The sequence below is a fragment of the Amblyomma mixtum genome, chromosome 5 (assembly GCF_055824585.1).
Source record: "Amblyomma mixtum isolate Tamu chromosome 5, ASM5582458v1, whole genome shotgun sequence".
Lineage (NCBI taxonomy): Eukaryota > Metazoa > Arthropoda > Arachnida > Ixodida > Ixodidae > Amblyomma > Amblyomma mixtum.
In genome coordinates this window covers 64,210,713-64,235,637 of record NC_143016.1, presented here as the reverse complement: position 1 = coordinate 64,235,637, position 24,925 = coordinate 64,210,713, and the positions used below count along the sequence as shown (strand labels likewise).

At 50.5% G+C, this 24,925-nt stretch overlaps 1 protein-coding gene across 3 annotated transcripts in view; it reads left to right on the top strand.

The window, feature by feature from the left end:
• RhoGEF3 (Rho guanine nucleotide exchange factor 3) overlaps positions 1-24,925 on the top strand; it is a 355,331-nt gene that overhangs the window by 185,713 nt on the left and 144,693 nt on the right. For all 3 annotated transcript variants that reach the window (XM_089544803.1, XM_089544804.1, XM_089544802.1), the window contains one exon: positions 19,989-22,979. In XM_089544803.1, coding sequence (XP_089400929.1) covers positions 20,007-22,979 — 2,973 coding nt within the window. In that variant the 5' untranslated portion in view covers positions 19,989-20,006. The remainder of the gene's footprint in view (positions 1-19,988; positions 22,980-24,925) is intronic.

The following is a 24,925-nucleotide window of genomic DNA, read 5'->3' as shown; positions in this document are numbered from 1 at the left end:
CTGGAGGAGGACGCTCTTGTTTCTGGCAATACTGCGCATGCAGGCATCTCAGGGTCGTGAAAATTAGCCCTGAATATTTCACGCTTTTTGGCTGCCTCTCTGAGGCGCGCTTGTGCGCTCTAGGAAGGGGTGTAACTTCAGTTTGCTCCATTGATAGTACAGCAGAGTAGGGTGTAACGGCTTAGAATGCATTCCGGCCTCTTCAATTGCTGTATGAAGTGAGAGTTTGTTTGTCTCTCCTTTTTTTTTTTTCGTGCCCGCGGGCAGCAAGGTATTTGCCGTGAGCTTTAAGTGTTCGGAACTGCCACTTGTTCCCTGGGTCTTGACGTTGCCGAACAACAGCCGACTTGTAAAAAAAAAAAAGAATTTCCTACCTGTTTAATCCTTCCGCATGCCTTAATTTCTTTCAATTTTTTTTTTCCTGTCAGGTGCCCTTTAGTTTGGGTTCGTAATTCCTTTTTTTCTTTGGACACACATTGAACGTCACAGGGCCATCCTTTAAACTTTCGAAGCCAGTACAATTGCAGCTGGAGTCTCCTGTTCTCGCTTTCTCTGGCAATTTATTCTTCACGGTGCACCTCTCAAACCAAGAGAGCGAAGCAGGTATAGGTTAAAGTTGCCTAATACAGGGTTCGACGACTCTTAGACGTCATCTGCATTTGCACGCAGGCGCGGATCGCCGAATGCTTCCGAAGTGACTGTGTTCCTTTAATACCGCCGAAATGGTCGTATCCGCCATCAGACGTGCTCTGCCGCCGTGGCTATAGAATTCCGCGTAGACCTTGGGACCGGCAACATCGCGCGCAGCCATGACCTTTTAGGCGGGCTTGCCGTTCATAAACTGTTTTTTTTTATTTATTCTTTTTTGTTTCTCCCCTCCTCGAGTGAAATGCATACTCGGCGCTATTCGAACGGAGCCGAATGGATTCGGAATGCTGGCTAAAAGCAGTAATTCATTACCGCCTCTTTCAGGGCCCGCCGACGTCTACGGATTCGAAAAGCAGCCGCGATGCGGCCGCCCCGCATCGACCCTAATGCGCCTCGAATGGAAGCCCGCGTGGATGCGGCCAGATGATCAAAAAGATCCGCACCGAAGGTTAAAAGGATTAAAGGTCCGCGCACGCGGATAGATGAGGAGATGAGAATGCGGAGACGTGTTTTTGCGTCCGTTCGGGGCAGAAAGAGAGCCGGTTGTAGTGGCATGGGGTAACTCGAAGAATAGAGTACAGTTTTATGAAGTGAATATACAGTCAGATAAACCAGCGTAGCCGCTGCTGAACAAATATTGTAGTGTCCTATGCAGGGTGTTTCACCTAAGACTTTACACAAATTTTAAAAATCTGCTTTTTGAGTTAAGAGCGCTTTTTTCGGCATATATCATTGTTAGCGGTGTAGTACATCAGAACACAGCTAAGCCGTAATAATTAGCAGGCTGTTAACTAATACTGAATAGTTGACTTTTTAACTATAACTGTTATGGTCTTTAATTATTGAGTGGCGCCCCGCCGCGGTGGCTCAGTGGTTACGGCGCTCGGCTGCTGACCCGAAAGACGCGGGTTCGATCCCGGCCGCGGCGGCTGAATTTCGATGAAGGTGAAATTCTAGAGGGCCGTGTGCTGTGCGATGTCAGTGCGCGTTAAAGAACGCCAGGCGGTCGAAATTTCCGCAGCCCTCCACTACGGCGTCCCTCATAGCCTCAGTCGCTTTGGGACGTTAAACCCCAATAAACCAAACCAATTATTGAGAGGCGTGTAGCCCACCATAAGTAATATCCGCATGTTTTTAAAATTTAGAAGACGCGGTTACCGTCGGCGCTTTGGCCCAACAAATTCTGGCTACATCGCGCCAAAATACATATGCTTTTGAGAAGCTTGTAGGAAAAGCAACCTCTCCAGTGCAGGTAACTCGTCGAAATAGCCAAAGTTTATTGGGCCACAGCTCCGAGGATGACTGTGTATTTCGAAATTCTAAAAACTGATATGGACGGCGCGCTACATGTCTCACGTTAATTAAGGTGCCTAACAGTAATAGTTAAGAAATAAACTATTCTGTATTAGTTAAACGCCCTGTTAGTTAGCACGTCTTACCTGTACTCGGGTGTACTATACACCGCTGAAAATGTTATGCTGAAAAAACGCTCTTCTAACTCGAAAGGCCTATTTTTTAAAAAATTGTGTAAAGTCTTAGTTTAAACATCTTATATATCTGAGTGCGTTTGAATTTAGGTCGCATTGGCTCCGCCCGCGAATTGTTTTAGCTTCAAACCAGCAAATTGAATCAATCCATGTGGACTGAATTGTTTTGTGTGTGTGCTTCAATACAACAGCAGTATTCCTAACCTCTGCGTTTCGCACAAATTTGATTGCACCGCCTTTATTTGGACAGTCTTTCACGCTCCACCCAAAGCTTCACTTTAGTTGTCTTCAGAAACGAAATCGAATCAAGTCCGTTTCGGTGACTTTTTTCGTTTAAGCACCGTATCGATTGATTGATCTACTGGTTACTGATCGATGAAACTGAGGCTGCGCACTGTAAACAGAAAGGGAGTAAAAAGGGTGTGCACTAGAGGAAAGCCTATTCCCTTTTTACTCATATACACGTATCCATGTTAAGAGTGCAGTGTTGCAAGAAAGGAGCCGACAGAGATCGAATACGAAATACACCTTCTAGCGCGATAAACGCCAAAGCTGTGCCCGTAATCTGACGTAGTATTTTTATGCGAGCTATATAAGTTCAGGGCTGCAGAGTTTCCGCTGCACTGCGCGCACTTGAACCAAGTATCAAACGACCCGAGCCAAAAATTTGTGCAGCGTGTAACGAGGGCTTTTCCTTCGGCGGCCGCGCAAATCGTTAATCGCGTTTTATTGCGGACTTCACAGCAATGCCTATTATTTTCGCTCGTAGGTAAATAACGTAAACTTAATCACGTCGAAGAGGGGAGCATAAGATGAGCGCTTGGCTTTCTTTACGGTCCTACAAGTAGCCTTTCTCTCTCTCTCTCTATTTCCTCCACTTTGCGGTGCTTCCCCCCCCTCTGCGCCCACTTCGTCTTGCTTCGTCTTATCTCGTTTGTTTGGAATTGTGCCGTCGACTGGGCCGATCCGGAGAAGCCGAAATTAAGGTGGTGGGTATGTGGGTATTGACTCAAAGAAAATTGGATGACCCCCACGTGTCTCGCTCCCGCCTGCTTGTGTCAGCTCCTTTTCCCCTCTCGCTGGTGGTCGGCGAGAGCGTTCGGTGATTAGGCTTCTACTTGTCAGGTCTTTTCGAGAGTGGATTTAGTGGACCGGCTTCCTCAAGCTTTGAGGGCGGGGATGCGACCATGCGTCGCATTTCTGCGTTTTCTCTTCCTTGCTTCCGCTTGCGCGCGTCTTTCTTCGGAACTGCAGGGACTCGATGGGGTCTCTTGTCTCTTTGTTTTTGCGATTAGGGTAATGGTTTCTTCTGCCACACCGCGATCGTGAATGTCAGCCTCTTTGGAGATGCTTAGCGCCTGAAAGTGGATATTTTTTTTTTGTTATCTGCTTAAAGGTTGTGAGGTCGTTATTTGGCATTGTGTTTTCATGCCGGCTAGTTTATTGTGTTCACATGATATGCTCTTCGCATGGTTTTTTCCATATTTTTTTTTCCCTTATGAACCGCCTTATGGTTAACTCGTGAACAGCGCTGGCAGTTCATATCGGCTTGGCATCATCCTCTGGAGTCGTAGCTCTCGGTCGGCAGAGTTATGTGTGTGCTTTTATTGTGGTTTCTGGGGAAAGAAAACGGCGCAGGAACTGACTCACTTCTCGGTGGACTCCTCAACAGCGCCGTGATGGAAGGAAGGAAGGTCGGAGTGAAAGAAGAAAGAGGGAAAGAGGTGCCATAGCGGAGGTCTCCAGAATAATTTCGACCACCTGGAGATCTTTAACGTGCACTTGCATCGCGCAGCCTACGGGCGCCTTTCGCGTTCCGCCTCCGTCGAAATGCGGACGCCGTGCCCGGATTCGAACCCGGGTACTCTGGCTCGATAGCCAAGGCATCCGAGCGCCGTAACCACTTAACGCTCCGATGTGTCTGCTTACACGGAAGCTGTGATGTGCGGATAAGTGGCTTGTAGGCGGGTGAGGGGAAAATAAGAGGAGAGTTGTGAGTTGAGGATGGAGCTCACGGTAACTTCGGATGTACAGGAGCATCATTCTTGTGAGCAAGCACCCGGTCGAAAGTTATTGATGAATTCATATAAGTATACAGGAGGAGCAGGCTGTATTTATTTACAGAGAGTCAGCGGGCAACATAAAACTTAGTTAATTTTTTTTATCTACTGTTCTCGGCTATTTTATGTGTTGTGTATGCCTCACCATGGACCGTATGCTTCGTCTCCGCCGCATTCTTAACGCCATCCGCGAAAGCACTGTTTTTGTATGCATCTTTTGATGGCGCCGTTTGAATGCTCCTTTTGATAGCGCCTGAGGTGACAAGGTCGGCACTTTAACGCGTGCACGAATTCCTCAAACCCCATACTGGCTTCCGTATACCGGTAGCGGATTGCAGCAAGCTCCATATAACTCTCCGTTAAAGGCAGCTCATCTCAACGTTGTAACCGCGGGGCGCGTGAATAAGTGGGCGGTAAAAGAGGGCCTCCCATTGCGCGCCACCGAGAACGCTGCCTGTGATCGCCGTCGCTCACGGGGGTGTGCCCGGGATTGACTGTAGCGCCGTCGAACGCTACTGAGAGGGCGACGCAGGCAGGAACTCGATAGGGAGACACGTCTGTGCGCGGCGGCTGCCCGCCGGTCCCGTTTCCTCCCCACCATAAACTGGCGCCGATGTAGCTCGCGCGCGGCCCTATAAACCGCGCTCTAATGGACTATAAAAGCGGCCCGCTGCCGGGCATCCTCCTGTCGCGTACGGGGCGACACATCCGACGTCTGGCTCGCTTGGTGTGCGTGTGTGTTTGCAAGGGTGCGTGCGTGCGTGCGTGCGTGTGTGCGTGCGCGCGCGTGTGTGTGTGTGTGTGTGTGTGTGTGTCTGTGTGTCTGTACGTGTGCGTGTACATACATGTGTAGAGAGGGTGCGCGTGCGTCGGAATGGATGCGTATGTCTGTATGTAAAGGGGGTGCATGCATGTGTGCACGGTCTTGTCGGCTACCCGCCCCTTTTTCCCCCATTCCTTTCTCACTCCTTTTCTTACCTGTTTTTTTTTTTCTCCCTTTGCTCTGCCTTGGCGCGCAGCTCGTCGTCACTCTTAATTCCTGGCTATCCTCGCCGGCTTATCTTTACGGCGTTTTCCTGACCGTCCAGTTTTTTTTCTCTTTTCCCCAGTTTCTGATCAGAGCTTTGCCGCCTCCAACGTACTTCGTTTATTTTGTTTGATGTAAACAAACAGATGCTGCCTCAAGGGAGCCGTTGCCTGTCAATGCTCCTAGCCGCACAGATCTATGGCTATAAAAAGGGACACTGAAATGATGGTGCTTGGCTTGTTACTGCTTGTTAGCCCTTCTTTGGAGAGTGTGCCGACAAACAGTTTTGAAATAATTTTCGAGAATAAAAAGGAGGGACGGAGGAGTGCCGCTAAGCGTGGTCTTTTACTGGCCGATATGTGTACATTCCGGGCTGTCTAGAGCTGAAGCTTTTCATATATTGTGCGTCCCTACCAGTGGCGCGGTGGGAAGCTTTACAAGATGTAAGTTGAGGCTCTTGGAGTGCACGGTGTTTGCGATTCTCTTCCTCGGTACAGGTCCTTGGTATTTGTTTATACGGCTCTTCATTGTGGTTGCAATGGAGCGAATTCGAGGTTAGGGCACTTGAAGGGAAGCTGAAATGGTTTTTTGGGAATTCGAGGTTCTTCAAGAATTCGAATCTATGAACTTTCTAGGTAAAGCACGCAAAGTATTTTTGAATTAGCTTTTGAAATGGTGACGTAATCGTCGATTAAAATAGTGACGATGTGCAGGCTTCTCCCCACTGCGCTGGAGGAGTGCGGCGAAACTCGTAGCGATGTCATTGTCGCTGAAATTTCAAATGCTCGCTGCCTTCGCCTGCATTCTGCTGTGCGTCGTCCGATGCCTCTAAACAGTGCTTTGTGAGCTTCACCTTCGATGGCGTTGGTTTTCCTCCATGAAACAACCGTTTCTTCGCTGGAAACACAGCGCCGTCGTACGTGACGTCATTATCGTGGCCTCCGCCCGTCGCTGGGCACTGCAGAGACTGAATGCCGACGCCACTTCGTTCGGCGATTACGCCACCATTCCAAATGTTAGTGTAAAACGATTTCGCAGGCTTCACCGACATGTTTCTCACATTCGGCCCTTTTATACTTATCGAATTCTGAGACCTCTTCAGTTGCCCTTTAAACCCAGTGCTTCACAAAATCGTTACAGTTTGTATTATTGAGCTTCTTAACCTTCTATTAGCCTGGTTAAGTAATTTAGCGCTTGTAAGAAATCATTGCTAAATCTGTCGCATTCAGCGAGTGTCGACGTAGGAAAGAGCGCAGCTATTCACCCCTGTTACTTTTTTTTTTGCCAAGCGTGCTGCGTGCTTTCTTCGTACCTCTGCTTTTCTTTCTAACTGGGATATTGTTTTGTCTTTTTTTTTGTTTTACGTAAGCTCCACTGTTTCCAAGGTGTTTAAGAAGGCGAAAAAGGCGAAACTTGTGGAGTGAAATGCGTCGGTTCTTCTTCATTTTCTGCCTCGTTCTTCAATACCGCCTTTAATATTAGGGAGAGTAGGCCCACGTGTGCTCTCAATGAAAAAGTTAGCGCCGTTTCAAAACGCATCATTGAAGGTAGGAACGCGTCATGGGGTGGACCGCGTTGCTTTCTTAATTGCTTCATTTGTTTTGAGCGTAGGCAAACATTCTCTTCTTCGAAAGTTCGCTATATTCCTTTGCACCAACTTACCAAACGATGAGGTTTCTAATAGAAGCCCTTGCACTTTTGTTCTAACCTGCATGGAATTCGAACATGCTGGGGTTAAGGAGAGCTTTCGCTCAACTGCAAGTGCAAGTGAATGTTACTTCATCCGCGTCGTAAAACTTACTTGCATTTAAAAGAGAATAATAATGCACAATTTCTTCGCAGAGCATATTTAGGGCTTGTGTAGCCGCACTTTCTGCAGAATTTTTTAGCAGTTAAAGTCCGCTGCGCGTACGAGTAAATGACGAGAACTGCTGCCCGGCGTAACGCTGGAAGTCTTGTTAGCTACTTATGCACCCTCGCTAAGTCGGCATGGGACTCTTACTCGTGTTTGCCGCCGCGGTGGCTCAGTGGTTATGGCGCTCGGCTGCTGACCCAGAAGACGCGGGTTCGATCCCGGCCGCGGCGGCTGGAATTTCTTTGGAGAAGAAATTCTAGAGGCCCGTGTACTGTGCGATGTCAGTGCACGTTAAAGAACCCCAGGTGGTCGAAATTTCCGGAGCCCTTCACTACGGCGTCTCTCATAGCCTTAGTCGCTTTGGGACGTTAAACCCCATAAAAACTAAACTAAACTAATCTTACTCGTGTTTGGGCGATATGTACGGACCATAGATGCGGAGGTCAGATTATACTTTTCGGAAGAGGACTGACCGAAGCGACGAACGGTGACGAGGACGTCGCTTCATCCGAGCTAGAGGAATACGTGTGCGCATTTCTCGGCAAGTTCCCAGGCCGCGTGACGGGGCCTTGAAAAGCTCCCAACTGCCTAGCCGCGATGTCGTGTTGGCTACCTGGTTATTCGTGCTTTATACAGGCTTTAGACACTGAGCGAGGCGCATCTTGCCATTGGCGTGCCTCAAGCATCTGATACCCCCAAAATCGCGACTTCTGCGACGCCACATGGCTCGGGGGCTGTTCTTGTCGCCAGGGAACCTGGAAACTTCTCGAAAGTACGAAAAGAGCGAAGCAGAGGGCAGGCCCTCTTCTTCTCTCTAGTTCCCCCTTTCTAAACGCTGTTTATGAAAGATGTCTCAGTTAGCAACGAGCCCAACTTCCGTAACTCTCGGGAAATGTCTCGTTTCTTCTTTAACCGTCTTTGGCACGAACCTCAGCCTCATCGCCCTTCACGGTTAGCCCTAAAACTGTCGCGGCGTGGAGCGTACTAAATATTGCGCTACATCTCGAGCCGTATCGCAAATTAGATTGCGTGGCTACAGATATTCGGGTCAGTAGCACAAGTTTCGCTGTATACCATGACTTTCAGGGTCACCATTGATATGAAGTAATGATGGCAGTAGTGGGTGCGACCGTAGCGACGTTGGGGGGCGTCCGTAGCGACGTTAACACTTCTCGATCGAAAGCTGTTTCGCGAGCAAGTTAGGCTTGAGTCTTGGAGGCTTGAGCACCAAGGGAAGGGTGATGCACAAATGCTCTCCTTCCAGCCGTCCCCGTTGCGAAACGGAGAGACTAATCAATTAGTAAGCTTTTCCCCTTTCTTTTTTCGCGCTCACGAAGACGACGTTAGATGCGAGCCTCGCGCTCGAATTAAGGCGAGATTCCCGCGCATGCTACGAGCGTCGCCTCAGCGCGCGCACTTCGCGAGTGACTTCCCCGCAGTGCACTGCGTGTGTGCGGGGAAAGCCGCTGCCGCCGCGGGCGAGCCGTAATTGATCGTCCGCTGAGCCACGGACGTAGTACACGCACTCTCGGCCGTGGCGAGAGCGGAATGCCGATGCTCGCTTGATCGGTCCCGCGCCGTTTGTTTTCGGCCCGATGGGTTGCTCGCCTTCGCGCGGCACTCGTTTGCGCGCCGCAGCCGGCGAGCTGCTATTAACGGCACTGGCTGCATGGGGTGGAAGCAGCAACGCGTCTCGATTCTCCGCTAGCGGCGAAGACGTTGCGGTGGCCGGCGGATCATTCGTTGCTTCTTCAATTTCTTTCTTTCTATCTTCTTTTCTTTAAACCTTATACGAAACGAGCCGTGTTAAAAATGGAAATGGCCGTTGCATCTCGTAGCAATTTGCGTGCGCGGGGTGTCGAAATTAAGAATCTTCTTCGCGGGGAAATTGCGCGGTTTTGCACCTCCGGCAACCTCCGACGACTGGAGCGATTTTTGTAATTCAAAAAAAAAAAGAAACGAAGTCTGCGAAAAGTTTTTGTGTCACTGTCCGGAAATACTGCCTGGTTCTCTCTCTCTCTCTCTCTCTCTCTCTCTATATATATATATATATATATATATATATATATATATATATATATATATATATATATATATATATATATATATATATATATATATATATATAATGTGTGTGTGTGCGTGCGTGTGTGTGCGTGTGTGTGTGCGCGCGCGCGCGCGCGTGTGTGTGTGCGTGTGTGTGTGTGTGTGCGCGCGCGCGCGTGTGTGTGTGTGTGTGTGTGTGTGTGTGTGTGATCAGTTCCTCCGTCTTTTGAGTGCTTTCGTTACTGTAATCCGTTTTATGTGCGTGGTCTCTGACTAAACCCGCTGGTCGTTCGCTGAGAAAAAGACGGCCGCAACAGCACCAGATTCTAAACAAGAGGTCTTGCTCATAGCTGTTCGTTAATTAAGCAAGTCGTGAAGTGTGGCTTTTCAGTGTGTTGCATACGGCGAGACTTGTGCTACTGATACGAATGTCTGTAGCCATACAGTCTAATCTGCGATATGGCTGGAGATGTAGTTCAAAGTTTTAACTCGTTTCACGCCGCGACGCAGTTGTAAGAGAAGCGTGAAGGGCTACGAGTTCATGCCACTTCGACAGTTTAAATGGTGTTGACAAATGCAGAGTGTTTGCAGTGCTTCCGTCTAAAACTCGTGCCACACGCGCGCAAGGAGTGACAATACACGCTTAATGCCTCAAATTTGTTCATGGCGTTATTTTCAGAGCATGCTACACGAACAGGTTTAATGCCATTATACGTACCTCAGGATGACGATAACGCTTGCAAGCCACTCAACAATTATAATCCGATTATTAACAAGTCTCATGAGCACAGAATTTAGTAAATGGTATTCAAATGTAATATTGAAATTATTTTGAGGAAAACGACGCTGTTCTTGGCTGACAGTTCAGAAAGTAGAAACTTGAATGGCAGGTCACAAGCCGAGCTGTACGTCAGTCAGATGGCAAGTTCGCAACGCAAATTTAAGATTGATGTGCTATCTGACTGAAACTACACGTTCTTTCAACAAAGTTTCATGGTTTTCTGCATGAGAAACGGTGGCGAGATTGGTTAGAGCTATTTTCATTATTTATCCTTGAAAACCTCGTAATAAAATGCAGTACAGATATGCATCTTTTTGTGCTGATTTCAGAGCTGCATCTTATTTTAAGCTTGCTTATGTAGTTATCTTGAGAAAAAACAGCGCTTGCAGACAAAGGACCAGAACAAGAACGACACAACCAACTCGCCCAGCAACACACCTTGCTTATGTAGTTATTGAGTAATTACAGCTGACGCCCTTGTAAAGTCATCCCCGGGGCGGTAAATAATTAGAAAGGAAGCGCACAAGTGCACGCACGTTAACAAAGCCTGCTTTGCGCAATAAACTAATAAAGGTATTAGTTTGTTGTAGATGGCCGTTGTATGTTAACATGAGAACGTTTCCTGCAAAAAATATATATATATTTTTTGCAAGGACAAAGCAAAAATAATTATTCTCAGAGAAAGTTAAAAAAAAAAAACCTTGAAGATTATTCCCTCGTTTTTTTTTTTCGTTTATCACCTTGCAGGCTTTTGTTGTTGGTCACACAAAAAAAAATGCGGCATCGCAACTAACGGCAGCTCTGATCTCTGCTCTGCATGACGATACTGAGGCGGTGGTGCGTCGTCGGAAACCCGTGGGATTCGCGATGCTCCGGGACCATCAGAAGCTCGATTCTGTCACAATTTTCAACGACCACACATAGAAGAAATCGTAATTTTCTAGATTTTACTGCATATTTCGTTATAAATATTTGTCACGGGACTCGTGATGTCAGTGCACGTTAAAGATCCCCAGGTGGTCGAAATTATTCCGGAGACCTCCACTGCGGCACCTCCTTTCTTCTTACACTCCCTCCTTTACCCCTTCCCTTGCCGAGATATATGCGAGACAGTTACTGCGCCATTTCCTTTCCTCAAAAACCTATTTTCATTACGTGAATACCCCAAAATTACAAAAACAAGAAATCAGAAATAAAAATATTGACCAAATTGGTTATTTCATTTGCATCGTGTCCCCCCCCCCCCCCCCCCCCCCCTTAATGGCATTAAATTCCTCCACGTGGAACGGTATAAGTAACCTGTCTAAGAATTGTGCTGGAAAAAGGATGCTCGGGTATAAGCCATATCCAAATTGATTCCTTCGCTTAAAGCAGCTTTCTGCTCACAGCGGCCATATAAATGCCGTGTTCGTCGGGCTGTATACTTCGAGATTTATTGTCAATAATGCGAAATTAATTTTAGGGCTGCTGTGCGAGCTTTCTTGTCCCAAGTTTTGTCGAAGGGAATCGAAGAAGACCCTCCGCAATTTGATCCGTCGGGACGAATAGACGAAATGTACCTTGGGGCCTCGTAATTCCTACCTCCATAAAGCGTAATGCTTTCTCTATCCGTAGGGGCCATTTATAATTTGCTAATTGCACTTACAACGTTTTTACTGCCTAATTAAGACGAAGTGATAATAGCGAACTTCCTTTTTACTCCCCATATATTCGCGGCGCACTGTAGGGATTACATCGCGCATTAGTGATATTATCTGTGGGGTTGTCTGATACACCCTACAGCACACATATTCAGCGCGAGCGAAGCTTACTCTAGTTTTTTTTAAATAACGTTTCTAGCGCTCTGTGTATGCAAATACATGCGCGCGAGGAGTTGTCATTACCTGTTTTGCAAAGTGTGGATACCCGTGGTGTAGATCACGTAGGAAAAACAAAAACAGAGGAAAATGAGATCAGGCTCGCGCGAATGCAACGTATTTCTGCATGCAGAATTCACGGCAACAGCGAGACTTGAATAATGCTTTCATTTGCGCTGACAAAATTCGCTTTTTCTTTCTTTCTCATAAACTGAAGAGGCATGAGATGATACGACTACTGAAGAGGCTATACAGAGAAGCCGGGCATTATGGGATACGGGGTTTGGAGAACCACTTACGCGCGGTCGCCGTGCATGCCTCATCGGCGGGTGCCACCCTTTTTTCTCCGGGGGCCCGAGCCGCGAGGATTCCTCCTTATATTCCATTATGAATCCATGCGTAAGATTTTTTTTTTTTTGTTTTAGCTTTTGCGAACGACGTCATCGTCGTCGCCTTACAAAGCCGTCATTATATCTCGTGCTGCGCTTCCTGCAAACGACACCCCGGGCGCGCGGTGATTTCGCGGGACGCGCTATAGACTTCTTTTTTTTTTCTTAGAAGGAGGGAAGTCATCCGTGTACATAGACGTGGGTGGAGGAAGGGGTGCAGTGGATGAGCGGAATAAGACGAGGAAGCCACAGTATTCGCCACCGATGCGTGCGTGAGACCTCCCGCCGCGCTTCCCAATAATATCCGCCGTATGTGGACTACGATCTCGGAGCCGCGCGAGGCGCGATCAGCGGTGGCGGCGGGGGCTTTGTGCCGGCCCCCTGGCGAGACGCGTTCGATGCGTCTCGTCGTGGCTGCGACCGCGGGGCTTTGTCATCGGCCTTATTCCGTAAGTGGAGCGGACTTCCTTCCCCGGCCATTTGCTGCGCCTCGTGGTCGCGCGTGCGGACCTTGATGACCGCGCGCGCTGGCATTTGCTCGCAGGAAATGTGCGCTCGTGAAAGTGCAGGGGAGGGAGGGAGGGAGGGAGGGAGGGAGGGGGTAAGCACGGGCAGATGCTCCCTCCCGAGGTTAAGAGTGTCTGCTGCATGTCCGTTGGTTTCAGCATGCAGCAGCTTTGTAGTCGTCGGCATCTCCGTGTTGAGCAAACGCGCCCCTGCAGTCCGTGCTGGTTTGTGCGCGTGCTTGTGTATGTTTGGCGAGTTTTTTGCGCCTCTCTCGGATTCGGGGCGAAAATCCTCGCAGTATGGTCGTCCTTTGCCAGCGGAAATGGACCGGCTTCTGCGCGTTTGGCATGCGCTGACGTTAGAGACATTTAGAATAGAGGGATGCTATCCATTAGAGGCGTAGGAACATAGCGTGGCGCCTGCGCGCATGCGCGTAAAGGGCTTTATTATTCTGCGATTGCGCACTGGCGCTTCGCTGTGCCTCGAATTGTTAGGGTCCCCCTAGTACAAAGATCTCTATTGCGTCGTCTATATGACCAGAGCCGTGAAACAGGATCGGTGCATATGGGCGTTGTCTGGCTGTTTCACACATTATTAGAGAACTTTAGGATAAGGGACCCAAACTTAAGGCCATCTATTTGCATTACGCGCGCACGAGGACCTTTCTGAGTGTAATCGGGACGTGACCGCAGCTGAATTATGTTAGCCTTCTTTTCTTCTTTCTTTCGTTAGTTTTATTATTAGCTTCTTTTCTTTTTAGGCACAGGTTCTTACCGATTTGGCACTTCCTCTCTGCGGCATTCCTTGCACTTGTGCATTGCTTCGAAAGTGTTTTCAGGAGGCGTCGGGTGTGTGGCTTTGTCGTCTCTACATGTTCACAGTGTGAGCCTAAAGTAACGTCAAAAAGAACGTTTGAGTGGGACAGAAGCATCCCTTTTAAATGGTGAAAAAAAAAACAAACAAACGAACGAACACACACTTCACGCACACTGGCCCAACACAAATTTTAACACATGGCGTACGCACAAGATGCACGTGGCTTGGCCGGACACGTGGAGGAAGATGCACATAACAGTGAGACACGTGACACATTCTCATTACCAACCCGCCGCGGTGGCTCAGTGGTTACGGCGCTCGGCTGCTGGCCCGAAAGACGGGGGTTCGATCCCGGCCGCGGAATTTCGATGGAGGCGAAATTAGAGAGGCCCGTGTGTGCGATGTCAGTGCACGCTAAAGAACCCCAGGTGGCCGAAATTTCCGGAGCCCTTCACTGCGGCGTCCCTCATATCCTGAGTCGCTTTGGGACGTTAAACCCCAATAAATCAAATCAATCCATCATTCTCATTACCGAGTAGGAGCGCCGGAGTTCCCGTTTGTGGCATATTACGATGGCGATCGACGCCCCTTATACTAGAGGAAGTCCCCGGCGCAGAGGGAACAACAGAAAGCGTTTATGGGCATCGCCTCGAATAAGTGTTGTGTCATAAAGACGCCGACCCGGTTCTGTTCCTTGTTTTCTTTTTTTTTTTCGTCGGGCTGTAGAGTTTCGAGCTTTTGTGCCCGCCCGACCTTTCACTGAGTGCCTCCCCCCTATATATATCGGCACCAGGAACCCAGCCGTCCGTTCTTTTGTGAAGGCCGAGTGTGTGGGCGGGCGGGCCTCAATTCTGTAGCGGTTCATCGGCGCGGCGCCCTAACGAGCTTCCTTTGTAGCGCTGTCCATCAGTTTCGACTTTTCCGCGAGCTTGTCTGGTCAGCGTCTCAAGTATATCTTGAGCCCATTTTCTACTCCGGGACAAGCGTGAAACCCCCGCTGCCCGACATTGTCTGCTCCCGCGCTGCCTGACCACGTGCGCCGCTGGCAGGGCATTCGTGCGCATGCGCTTCTTGGTTGTTAATCACTCAGTTCTGGAAACTAATACACGTGGCAGCATTAAACCTGCCATCGACTGAAAGGCCAACGTTTACCGCCTCTGTTCTGTTAGCTGGACCTAGAATCTCTAGTGTGACGTTTCGTTTCCCCGCTTACTTGGTATTTGTCTCGGTGATGGTTCTTAATGCGCTAGCTTTCGCTCATTGGCTGAATGGCAGTGACGTCACCACACCAGTGCATTGCCATTGGCTGGTGGGCGGTGACGTCACCAGAGGGAGAATTCATACTAATTGGACGAAGTGACGTCACTTCCGGTAAAGACATCAACGCCACAGCTGCTGGTGCTGCCGCACTGGCAAACACATCACGGAATTAAGTGCCTCTGTGAATTTTCTTCCTCTTCTTTCTTTCTCGATAACTTTCGCTACTTTTGTCAGCTTTTGTGTGGTCAACAGTCGACCGCGACAACCGCTGTGAAAGTAGTGGAGGTGACGACTCGGCGAACGTTGGTCGCGCCAGGTGGCGGGTTGGTACGATAAGAAACTGCGTTCGCTAATCAGTCCGGTAAGTAAGTTACGTTTGCAGTTGGAGGCCGCGGTGAGCGCTCTTTGCTCGTCGTGCGTAGGGATGTCGGCTGATCACAACGTGCAAAATGCGATGTGTAAGTGAGCGCGAATGGAGTATACGGGGGCTGGTCGTATTGGCAAATATTCTCGATAGCGCCATGCTCGAGTTATTTTCTTCCGCTGTACGAACTGCTTCACCTTGTCATAAGCGTGAATTGCTTAAACTACACACACATAAAGAAGGACGCGATGTGTCTTCTTCCGCCGTGTGTTATTTCCACCGTTTCCGGCTAAGCAGGACGAGCGTGAACCAACTCGCTACAGGATTCTCACCTTTCTACAGTTTTCTCGGGGAGTCAGAGAATGAGCGCAGTCTCGACGACGACGAAAGAAGGAGAGACTGAAATGCGCAACAAACCGCTGGATTCACTCGTAGCAGTTTCTGGCTTATTGCACTTACACTCTACATCGTACGCGAGAGGTAAAACGACACAGATGCCCGCACGATCAGTAGACAGTCTTGCAGTTCGTTGTCTTCCCCCCGTCTTCGTCAAGGATTCGTTCAATCTGGATCAAAAAGACAACGTCCCAGCCCTGTCGCAAGCAATTCTATACTTTCTTCAGTTATTCGCTTGCTCGCTCGTTCGCCCGCTCCACTAAGCAGGTACCATCGCTCCCGCTTCCCGTACAGCGCTCGGCGACCGCCAGCGACCCGGGCCGGAATTTCGGGGTCAAGATGTTCAGCGTTTCGTCAGACGACGACGCCGGCGGCAAGCGAGACGACGCTTGCCGCGCAGATTAGGGCCCTCTCGGCACTTTCACCGCGCGCGACCTGGGACAATGGACAAGCGCCACGCTTGTCTGCTCGCACAATGTCAACCGAAGGAGAGAGGGGAAGAGAGTGAGAGAGAGGCAGGGTGGAAGTTGGGGGCCAGGTTAAGCGTCCCCCTGGCGTCGTTCCGCCTTCCTTCGAAACGCGTCCAGTTCGCTGCACGAAGGAGCAGGTCGCCGATGCAGGACGCGTTCTGCTTTTGCTCGGCTGGCAGTTCCTTCCTTCCTTCCTCTCACCCCTGAAAGGACGTTTCGGATGGCTGCGCTGCACTTTGGCTGCCATGTCGCGCGCGTTCGCGAACGCCTGGGCGGAAGAAGAACGTGCCGCTCTTTTTTGCTGCCCGCCCTTTTATCGCTGGCCGCTCGGCGCTCTTTTGAGGCGTCGATTTGTGTCGTGTTGCTGCTGCTGCTGCTGCTACTTCTATGGAGACACGAGCAGGCTTCTTCTAGGCCTCGCTAGCATTATTATTTGAGGCGCGGGGGCCCTTGCAGAATTTCAATGGTAGTATTTAAAATTTCTATACACTGTCCATGAACTGTGCCGAGGAGGAGGATGAAGAAAAGGAGAAAACTATGGGGCGAAATTTTTGAAATGGAGCTGCGCTGTTGTTTTGGAAAGGAGGCTGCAGTTGTCGTGGGTGGGAGTGCTGCGGAGTCATGGATTACGCTTCGCTAATTTTCGAAATAATAGAGGGCTTTTGAAACACCGGAGACGTATTAGCGGAGACGTGTGCGCGTTTACCGGACGCTGTGCACGCGCTGTAGCATGGGTGTACGTCTGGCATGGGTGTACGGTATACCGGTGTACGTCTTCGCTAATACGTTTCCCGTATGCTGAAAGTCTCTGATAAATAGTTCCTCGCTGTTACAGGGAGCTTTTTCCGTACATTATTTTTTCTCGTCACTTGTGTTGCGTGTAACTTGATTCTTTGGCTCTAGTGACGCGCTTTTCTTCCAAGTCTACAGGTTTTATCGATTCCGATTTTTTCCCTGCTTCGTCACGCACACACATTGCCGCCTCTCGTACCTTGCTGAGAAGTGCTCCATTAATGCGATGACATTAGAATCCCCATGGGACTCTGCCCTTATAAAAATGGTCTATAGACAGTCTATAGACTTCATATACACTTCTTATAGACTCTATTACCTTCCTATAGATATATCCTTTTGTCTATTCATATTTTATAGACTGCGCATAGACAGAAGTCTACTAAAAGTGTATAGCCATAAGTCTATAGATTGTCTATTGACTATCTATAGCATTTGTTTTGCCTATAAACTGCTCTCTAGGATTTGTCTTTAGAAAGTCGATAGACATTGTAGACAGAAGTCTGACAGTCTATATGAGAAGTCTAAACAGTCTATAGACTGTTTAAAAAGTTTATAAGGGCAATTCATAATTAAATTCAAACGCGCCAAACCATACGCACACACACACACAGGAGAAGAAAGAAAGACGAGACAGAGCGCCACTCACAACTGATTTAATGTGCAGAAAGACACGTACATATATGTCACTGTCGGCGCATGCGCAAGGAAGACATTCAGCTTCGTGATGATAAGCAGCGATCAAAAAACGCTTTTTCAGCCTTATACAGGTTTATCGACGTTTCGCTGACGCACAAGTTGCCCCTCTTTTCGATATGGAATGCTTCTATCAGTTCTCTGGCTTTTGTCACACTACTCTTTGCCAAAATCCGCACATCAGAAAAGCGTGGTTCACAAGTGCGCGACGGGCAGGTTCTGATGTGCATGGGTAAATGGGGGCCATCTTTATTTTGTTCTACATTTCTTTGGTGTTCTCTGATCCGCTTATTGACACATCGCCCGGTTTGTCCGATGTAGGAACTGCCGCAGGAGAGGGGAACTTCGTACACAACCCCTACCGCACATTTCGTGAACGGTCGCCCATGCCTGGTCGATGGTCATAATATTCGCCCATTGGCAGGAACGACGTTACGTCACTTCCGTAAAAGCGTCAACAGCTGTTAATGCTGTCGTGTTGCCAACACACAGTGGAATTAGGTGTCCGTGTGAATTTTTCTGAGTTCAGGCGTAGCGCTTTTTTTCAACATTATTTACATGGTGAAGCGTAGTTGGGGATTAGGCACATAATACTTAATTGAGTGCTGCCTCTTGATTGTTTCCAGCGTGTCGTCTCCGGCATTAAATCAGGATCTCAGCTACACTCACCAATGTATAGAAAAGGAAGCCCGTCAGAACCCGCACATTTGGATTTCTTATAGTACGGTACGTGAGCAAAATATAAATTTTCCGTTTTTTTCGCCGATTTCATAACGTGACTAACTTCCTAAACACATTGGCAATGGTATGGCCAGTTCGTATCTGTTGTTTAAGCACTGAGTAAGACGGAAAATACGATTCATGGTTTTTTTTTTCGTTGTCAGACAGTTTTATATTGCCTTTTTCATTAGCTTTCAGTTGGGGAGCCCTCTTGCCTTTTTGTGGCTGTCGACGTTATTCCTGTTTGCTTCAAATTTACCACTGAATTCGCTCATGAGTGCCTCGCTTTTCGTATTGTGGGCTTGGGAAGCGGTCTGAAACGTAATACTGTTTTGTAGTTTTCTCGAATCTTTTTCTGCACTTCCTTGTTTTCATTGCGGTGAAAACGCGCGCTGATACAACAGTGACACGTGAGCTGACTGTTGGTGTGCGCTGCTTGGACACCTTTGTAATTCTCCTTTTAGCTTTCCACTCACACTCAATCTTCATCTGCCGCCGCGGTGGCTCAGTGGCTATGGTGCTCGGCTGCTGTCCCGAAAGACGCGGGTTCGATCCCGGCCGCGGCGGTTGAATTTCTTTGGAGGAGAAATTGGAGGCCCGTGTACTGTGCGATGTCAGTGCACGTTAAAGAACCCCAGGTGGTCGAAATTTCCGGAGGCCTCCACTACGGCGTCTCTCATAGCCTTAGTCGCTTTGGGACGTTAAACCCCATAAACCAACCAACCAATCTTCATCTCACGTGTAACTGGTTCTCATTCGTCAGCCTCTTTTCTTATGGGAAACGGAAGACTTCTTTTCGAGTATTTAGCCGTTTTAGGACGCCTGAGGCTTGCGGTTTTCACTAGAGTGCAGGAGTCGTCTTTTTCAGCGTTATTTCAGTGTATTGTATGATTTTCCTTGTTTTTATATGGGCACTTTTGAATTCTAGGAGACATGAAACAGCCTGCTTCATATTACATCCTTGGTGTTGCTAAAGGGTGTCGTAGGTTTTATTAAAAAAAATAGATTGCCCTCAAGAATGTTTAGGAGACATCAGGTGTATGTTCCTGTTTCTGAATCGTCATCAGCGAAAATCGTTTTTTTTTTTTTTAACATCCGTATTTACAGGGAGCTGAGTAGTGTGCGTGGCAGTTCAGTAAGAATTATATTACTGTCATTTGTACTAAATTTACTGGGTTAAACAAAAAAAATAACCTCAAAAAGAAAACGAGTGCAGCTGCTTAAATCCTGCTCGACATCGCCGTGTATGCCCATGAGCTCGCTGTGTGCCATTTGAATTTCGTAAGGAAGCTGGGGCGGAAAGGAGCGTTTTATAAAAGCTCCATAGGAGGGGGAGACCCAGGAAGGTATTTGGCACTTCGTTGCAGCAGCTGCCAAAATTGAAAAAAAAAAAAAAAACTGTTCAGCGAATAAGGAACGTGTCTACCTAGAAGGTTGATAGGGGTGATCGATGCTGTCATCAATGCTCTTGTCATGGGAGTATTTGAAGATACGCATGCGTCGGATGTTGTGTGCGGCGATTGTATGTTTCAGTAAAGCACAGTTGAAAGTCCAGCGCCGTCCGTGTCGAACATACTCTTTTTCTTATGTGCGGATCTTTTCCGCTATTTCAAGATGCACCAACTGGCCCAAGAGCTGACTCTATTTCACTTCAAAGATGACAGGACGGGCAGCTGACATGCCTTCTTTTACACAGCTTTGTCACGCGAATTTCGGTTCCTTTCACAAAGTGCCACATTTTTTGTTACTGTGTGGCAGCCGTTGTTGTTTTCTGACCGACTTCACAATGTTCACGAGCACGTTTCCTTATTTGCGCAGGCGGGGCTGACCGTCACCATGTCATCGTCGGCGCAGGCCGTGGACCAGGCGACGCTGGACAGCATCGCCCGGAACCGGAACCGGCTGCTCCGCCTCGCCGACAACATCAAGGTGCGTAAGAAGCCCGGTTCCAAGCGGGCCGTCGACCTGCGGCTCGACCCTGGCTACACGAACATCGAGCACCTGGTGTTCGGAACCTACCGGCCGCGCCCCTCGCTGCCCGGCAGCTCGCAACTACCGGCGGCCGGACCGGATGAGCCGCAGCAACTACCACCCCCTCAGCAGCAGCCACCGGCGCCAGCGCAGCCTTTAGCGCAGCCGCACTCTTCGAGGGAAGCGACAGCCGCGCTGCTGTCCACGCCGCCACCCACGCGGTGCGAGTGCAGCGCCCACAGCCCGCGGCGGCGCGTTCCGCCCTGTGGCGAGCAGCAGGGGGAGGTCGCCGGAGTGTCGGATGACGCCGGAGGCCGCGCCTGTCCCGCGGACCAGCGAGCCAGCCGCACGGAACGGCCGCCGCCAGCCCCAGCGGCCGGTCATGCGTGGCCGTCGGGATCGTCAACCCACGACGCGACCGTCGTCACTGCCGCGCTGGCGTGCGACGAGCCGGCCGCTGCTCACGCGCGGGCCGACATGTCGCGGGTGGCCGCAGGCTGCTTCGACGCCGGCGGCGTTGCGAGCCGCAGGAGTTCCAAGAGGGTCGCCAGGTCCGGCTCGCTACAGACGAGGACGACGACGCAGGGCAGGCAGGAGTTTGATAAAACGTCCTCCTACGCGCCGGGCCTGGGCGGCGAAGAAGCCAAGATCATCCAGGTCGACCTGCATGCGGCGTCGAGGCCCAAGGTTCGGGAGCCCGCCGTCGTCTACTCGCTGCAGCCTGCGGTCGACTTTGCCGGACACGAACTGAGAGTGGTGAGTGCTAGCGGCGTGTCCCAGCCGTCGGCCATACCGAAGCCGAGGACTCGTAAAGCACCCGTCGGGAGTGGCCAGGTGGAGGACGTCCGCTCGCACGTCGTCGTCGACGCCCGGGCAAGGAGAGCTGCGCCGCAACCGCAGCAGCACCCGATCGTCATCGCGCCGACGACGAGGCGGCAGCCACCTCCGAGGTCGCACTCGATAAACGCCCGAGATGTGCACATCCAGCCGTCGTCGTCAGTGTTCAGGAAAGCTGCGTCTGTCTCCGAGAAGATGCCCGTGAAACCTGTCACCATTCCCGTCATCCGCAACTCGTCTATTCATCGGTGGTCGACAGGTACGAAGGCTTCGCAAATGACTTTGCCCAGGACGCGACCTCGAGCAGCGGAAGAGCGCGTGAAGCCGGTGAAAAACAGCGTCAAGTTCGCGGAGCCGCTGCAAGAGTGCTGCGGTACAGTGGCCTCGTCTTCTTCTGGCCGAGTGTCCGCAGTGCTGCTGAATGGGACGAAAGCTACCGACGGCAGAGTCACTTGCGGAGCGAATGGACCTGGTCGAGACCCCAGTCTAAGCGCCGTGCCTGCGGCTCTGCCTCCATGCTGCAAGCCGCCAACCTTACCGCCCAAAACTGCTCAGGAATCTGTGACTGAAATGGTGCCAAAGCCGAGACAACCGACGTCCCGGCGCCAAATGCCACCGCCGTGCCAGAACGCGAACCTCACGGAAGAGCGAGCGAGGCTTCTTAACGGCTCCTCACCCGCCAAGTTGCCTTCCACCGCCTGCACGTTTTCTCCGAAGGCCGTTCCCCGAAAAGACGTGCGACCTGCGGACGTGCTCCCGCTGTCCCCCTGGCGAGGCGTGCAGCCCAAGCCGCAACCCATCAGTGACCACGGCGTGGACGCCCTTCTGCTGGCCGACACGTGCATCTCGCCGCCTGGCATGTTCAAGGACCGTGACATCACCGACCAGTCGAGCTACAAGCCGCCGCCGCTAACGGAATCGACCCTCTCGCGGTGGGTCGGCAACACCAGCCGCGAGTCAGCGAGACTGCTCAATGAGCTCGCAATGTTCGCCGAATCCAAGCTGCCTTGCCGTCTCAACGAACCGCAGTCGAGGAGTGGCCTCGCGATCGGCGCCGCGGAGACGTGGTTCGACAGCCTGCGCAAGGACACCTGCGAAGAGCCCACGGCGCTCCAGTCTCCCGTGCGCGAGAGCACCTCGCACTTGTTGCCTTCGGCGTCGGGCGCTACTTCATCGTCGAGAACCGCGCCGCGAAGTGATTGCCCCACCGGGAGCCCTTCCATCAGCAGGGCCTCGAATGGCAAAGTGTTGGTCACCATGAGGTCCCACTCCGTAGAGGACGCGGCGGACGACGTCGCCGACGACGTTCGCGCGTCTCCTCGGGTCCGGAAGTCCAGCTCCGTCGAGGTTCCTGGCGTTGCGAGGGATCCGTCCGCGGCGTTCAATGGCTCCCCCGCACCGTACCGGTCCCCGAAGCTCGTGAACGGCAGTGGTCTTACTACCTCTCCAGCCCATTCCCAGCATCAGCAACATTATGTGCACCACGGGTCGCCTCAGCTACAGCGCGAGCACCGACCGCCGCCGCCTCCGCCGCCGTTGCAACCCGTGGGTTTCTCGCCGACGCGCTCTCCGTATCGCAAGAAGAGCACCGGTCAGCAACCGGTCGCGATGCCGCCTAAGGTGTGGATGTCGGACATTGAGGAGCGGGACGAGAACTCTTCATCCAGCGCCGCTAGCAAGGTTGCCGCGGACCAGCACTGCGACCCTGACTGTACCTTGCTGCATTCGTCCTCGTCCTCTTCATCATCGGCGTCTTCTAGCAGCACCATCTCGGAGAGCAACGGAGTGAGTGTCGTGGTGCGCGTGTCCAGCTGGGACCAGAGGTCGTCGTCGGCGCCCACGTTGTCCACGATTGGCCCGCTTTCGCCCGGTAGGCCGCCGTTGTCGTTCGAAAGTCACTCTTTCGCCGTGAACGGTGGTGTCACGAACGGTTACTGGACGCCCAAGACTTTCGCAAAGTGCAACGGCGCTTCGGGCTACGAACCACTGCCGCACCCTAAGGTGAGTTAGTTCTCTTGTCTCAGTGATGATCGGCGCTGTGCGCGGTTGCGTCGCTCTTCTCGGGCCAGGAAAGAGATTGCAGGGGGAACGGAGCTAAAGAAAGCATGCGTTTTGTTTCTGGGTCCGGGCTTTCATAAATTCGACGCCGCTCACGGTGAGTTATTACGAATTAAATGAGGCCGCCTCTTGAGGAATTCCCGGGAGAGACGTTCGCCTTTCGGTCTTGGTGTCGTTCAGAATCTGCGCGGGAAATGTGCAAGTTATACCGAGGGGTTCTTGGAAAAACTTTTGTTCTAGCGAGCATATTTTAAGAATATTTTGTTGGAATAGCGAAAAACGACACGCGAAACGCCTACTTACGAAGCAGGACGACGTGCTTCAGACTTGTGTCATCTGTTGGCCAGTGGGCTCACCTCCTTTGTGGCTGTGCAGTCGCAAATTGTATTGTTTTGCTATTCTTCAAATACCATATGCTTTTAAGGAAACATAGCCGTCGTCTCTGGCGTAAGCAAAAGCGTCACACAGCAGGGACGAACGAGCAAGGAGACGAAAAAACTGTAGCCCTGTGATTTGTGACGAAGAAAAAAAAATGTCGTCCGTCTTGACGTTGTTGTGTGAAATCCTGGTCGAGCGACTGTTTCGCTTAAATGTCCATTGCTTCCCTTCAGCATTGCATTAACGTACACTGTCCAAGCGTCAGAGCTTCGTCAAATAAGTACTTGACTGCCGCCAGTGATTCATGGCAGTAAACTGCTGACACGGTACTGGAACCGTCTCATGGTCGCCAAGAGGGGAAAAAGATATCTATGTAGAGTATTTTGCTTGGGCCTTGGAGGGAGCGAGTTAGCCTTCCAATATCCACAGAAAGTTTGGCCTCTTAACACCACGGCTCTCGGGGGCATCACTGCAGGAGGAAACGACGCGTGTATCCGCCCACGGTGATCACTCATGCTGCAGATGCTTCGATCCTCGCACGCCGTTCTTAATGGCCGCCAGAGACTTGTGCATTAGGGTCGTTTGGGGGCAAAGTCTGCAAAGTCAGCAAGTTTACTGCCTAGAAGTAGCATCGTCGTTCCAGCTACTCGCTCATCATTAATTATTCCGTACATGACATTGAAATGTTCGGAGAACGTTTTGCATTTATCGATGAGAAATTAAGTTTCAGTTAGCTGCAGAAACTTCGTTTGGACTGCCGGCATGCCACCGAGTTCGCTGCTGCCTTGCGAGTGGAGCGTTTGGAGTTCTCGCTGCTTATGGTTTTGTAGCTGTCGTCCGCTTGATGCGACTGGAAGACCTCGAACAGGCGCATAGGGGCGACTCTAGCGGTTCCCTTTTTTGCAAGTTTCGGCATTGACCGATCTGGCAGGAGTGAGCCTCAGAAATGTTGCGCCGCAAGATTCTTTAATGGTAGGAAAAATCATCTGAGTCACTTCTCGCTTGAAAATTAAAGGTAGGGCAGAAGTTTCCCACAAATATCTGGGAATTCGGTACAGCCAAAGTCGAAGGGATCAGCACCAGTTAGCAGCGCATTTGGCGCGGCGAGCTAGGCTTCTAGATTTCTCCATCGAAATGAAGTGCACGCGAGCAGATAAATTAAGGATCCAGCTGCATATCGTATGTCTCGCCCATTTTGGAGCTAGGCGTCATATATGGGATTCATTTTGTCGCACGCACTTTACACGTTATACGAGGGGGTACCCAAAAGAAACCGGACTTATTTTTGTTTGAACTAATTTGTTCACATTTCAAGCACAGACCTTCAATCTCCTTCAAATAACACAATAACTGCAGATAACACAATCGGGACCACATGCGCCTCTCCGCGCATGCGTCGATGGTCCTTCTTTCCTTCTTTCTCTCTTTTCTTTTCTCTATATATTTCCGAGCTGGAAATAAAGGGGCGTCTTTTCTGCTCTGCGAACCGGCCTGTTTTCATCACGTTGCTG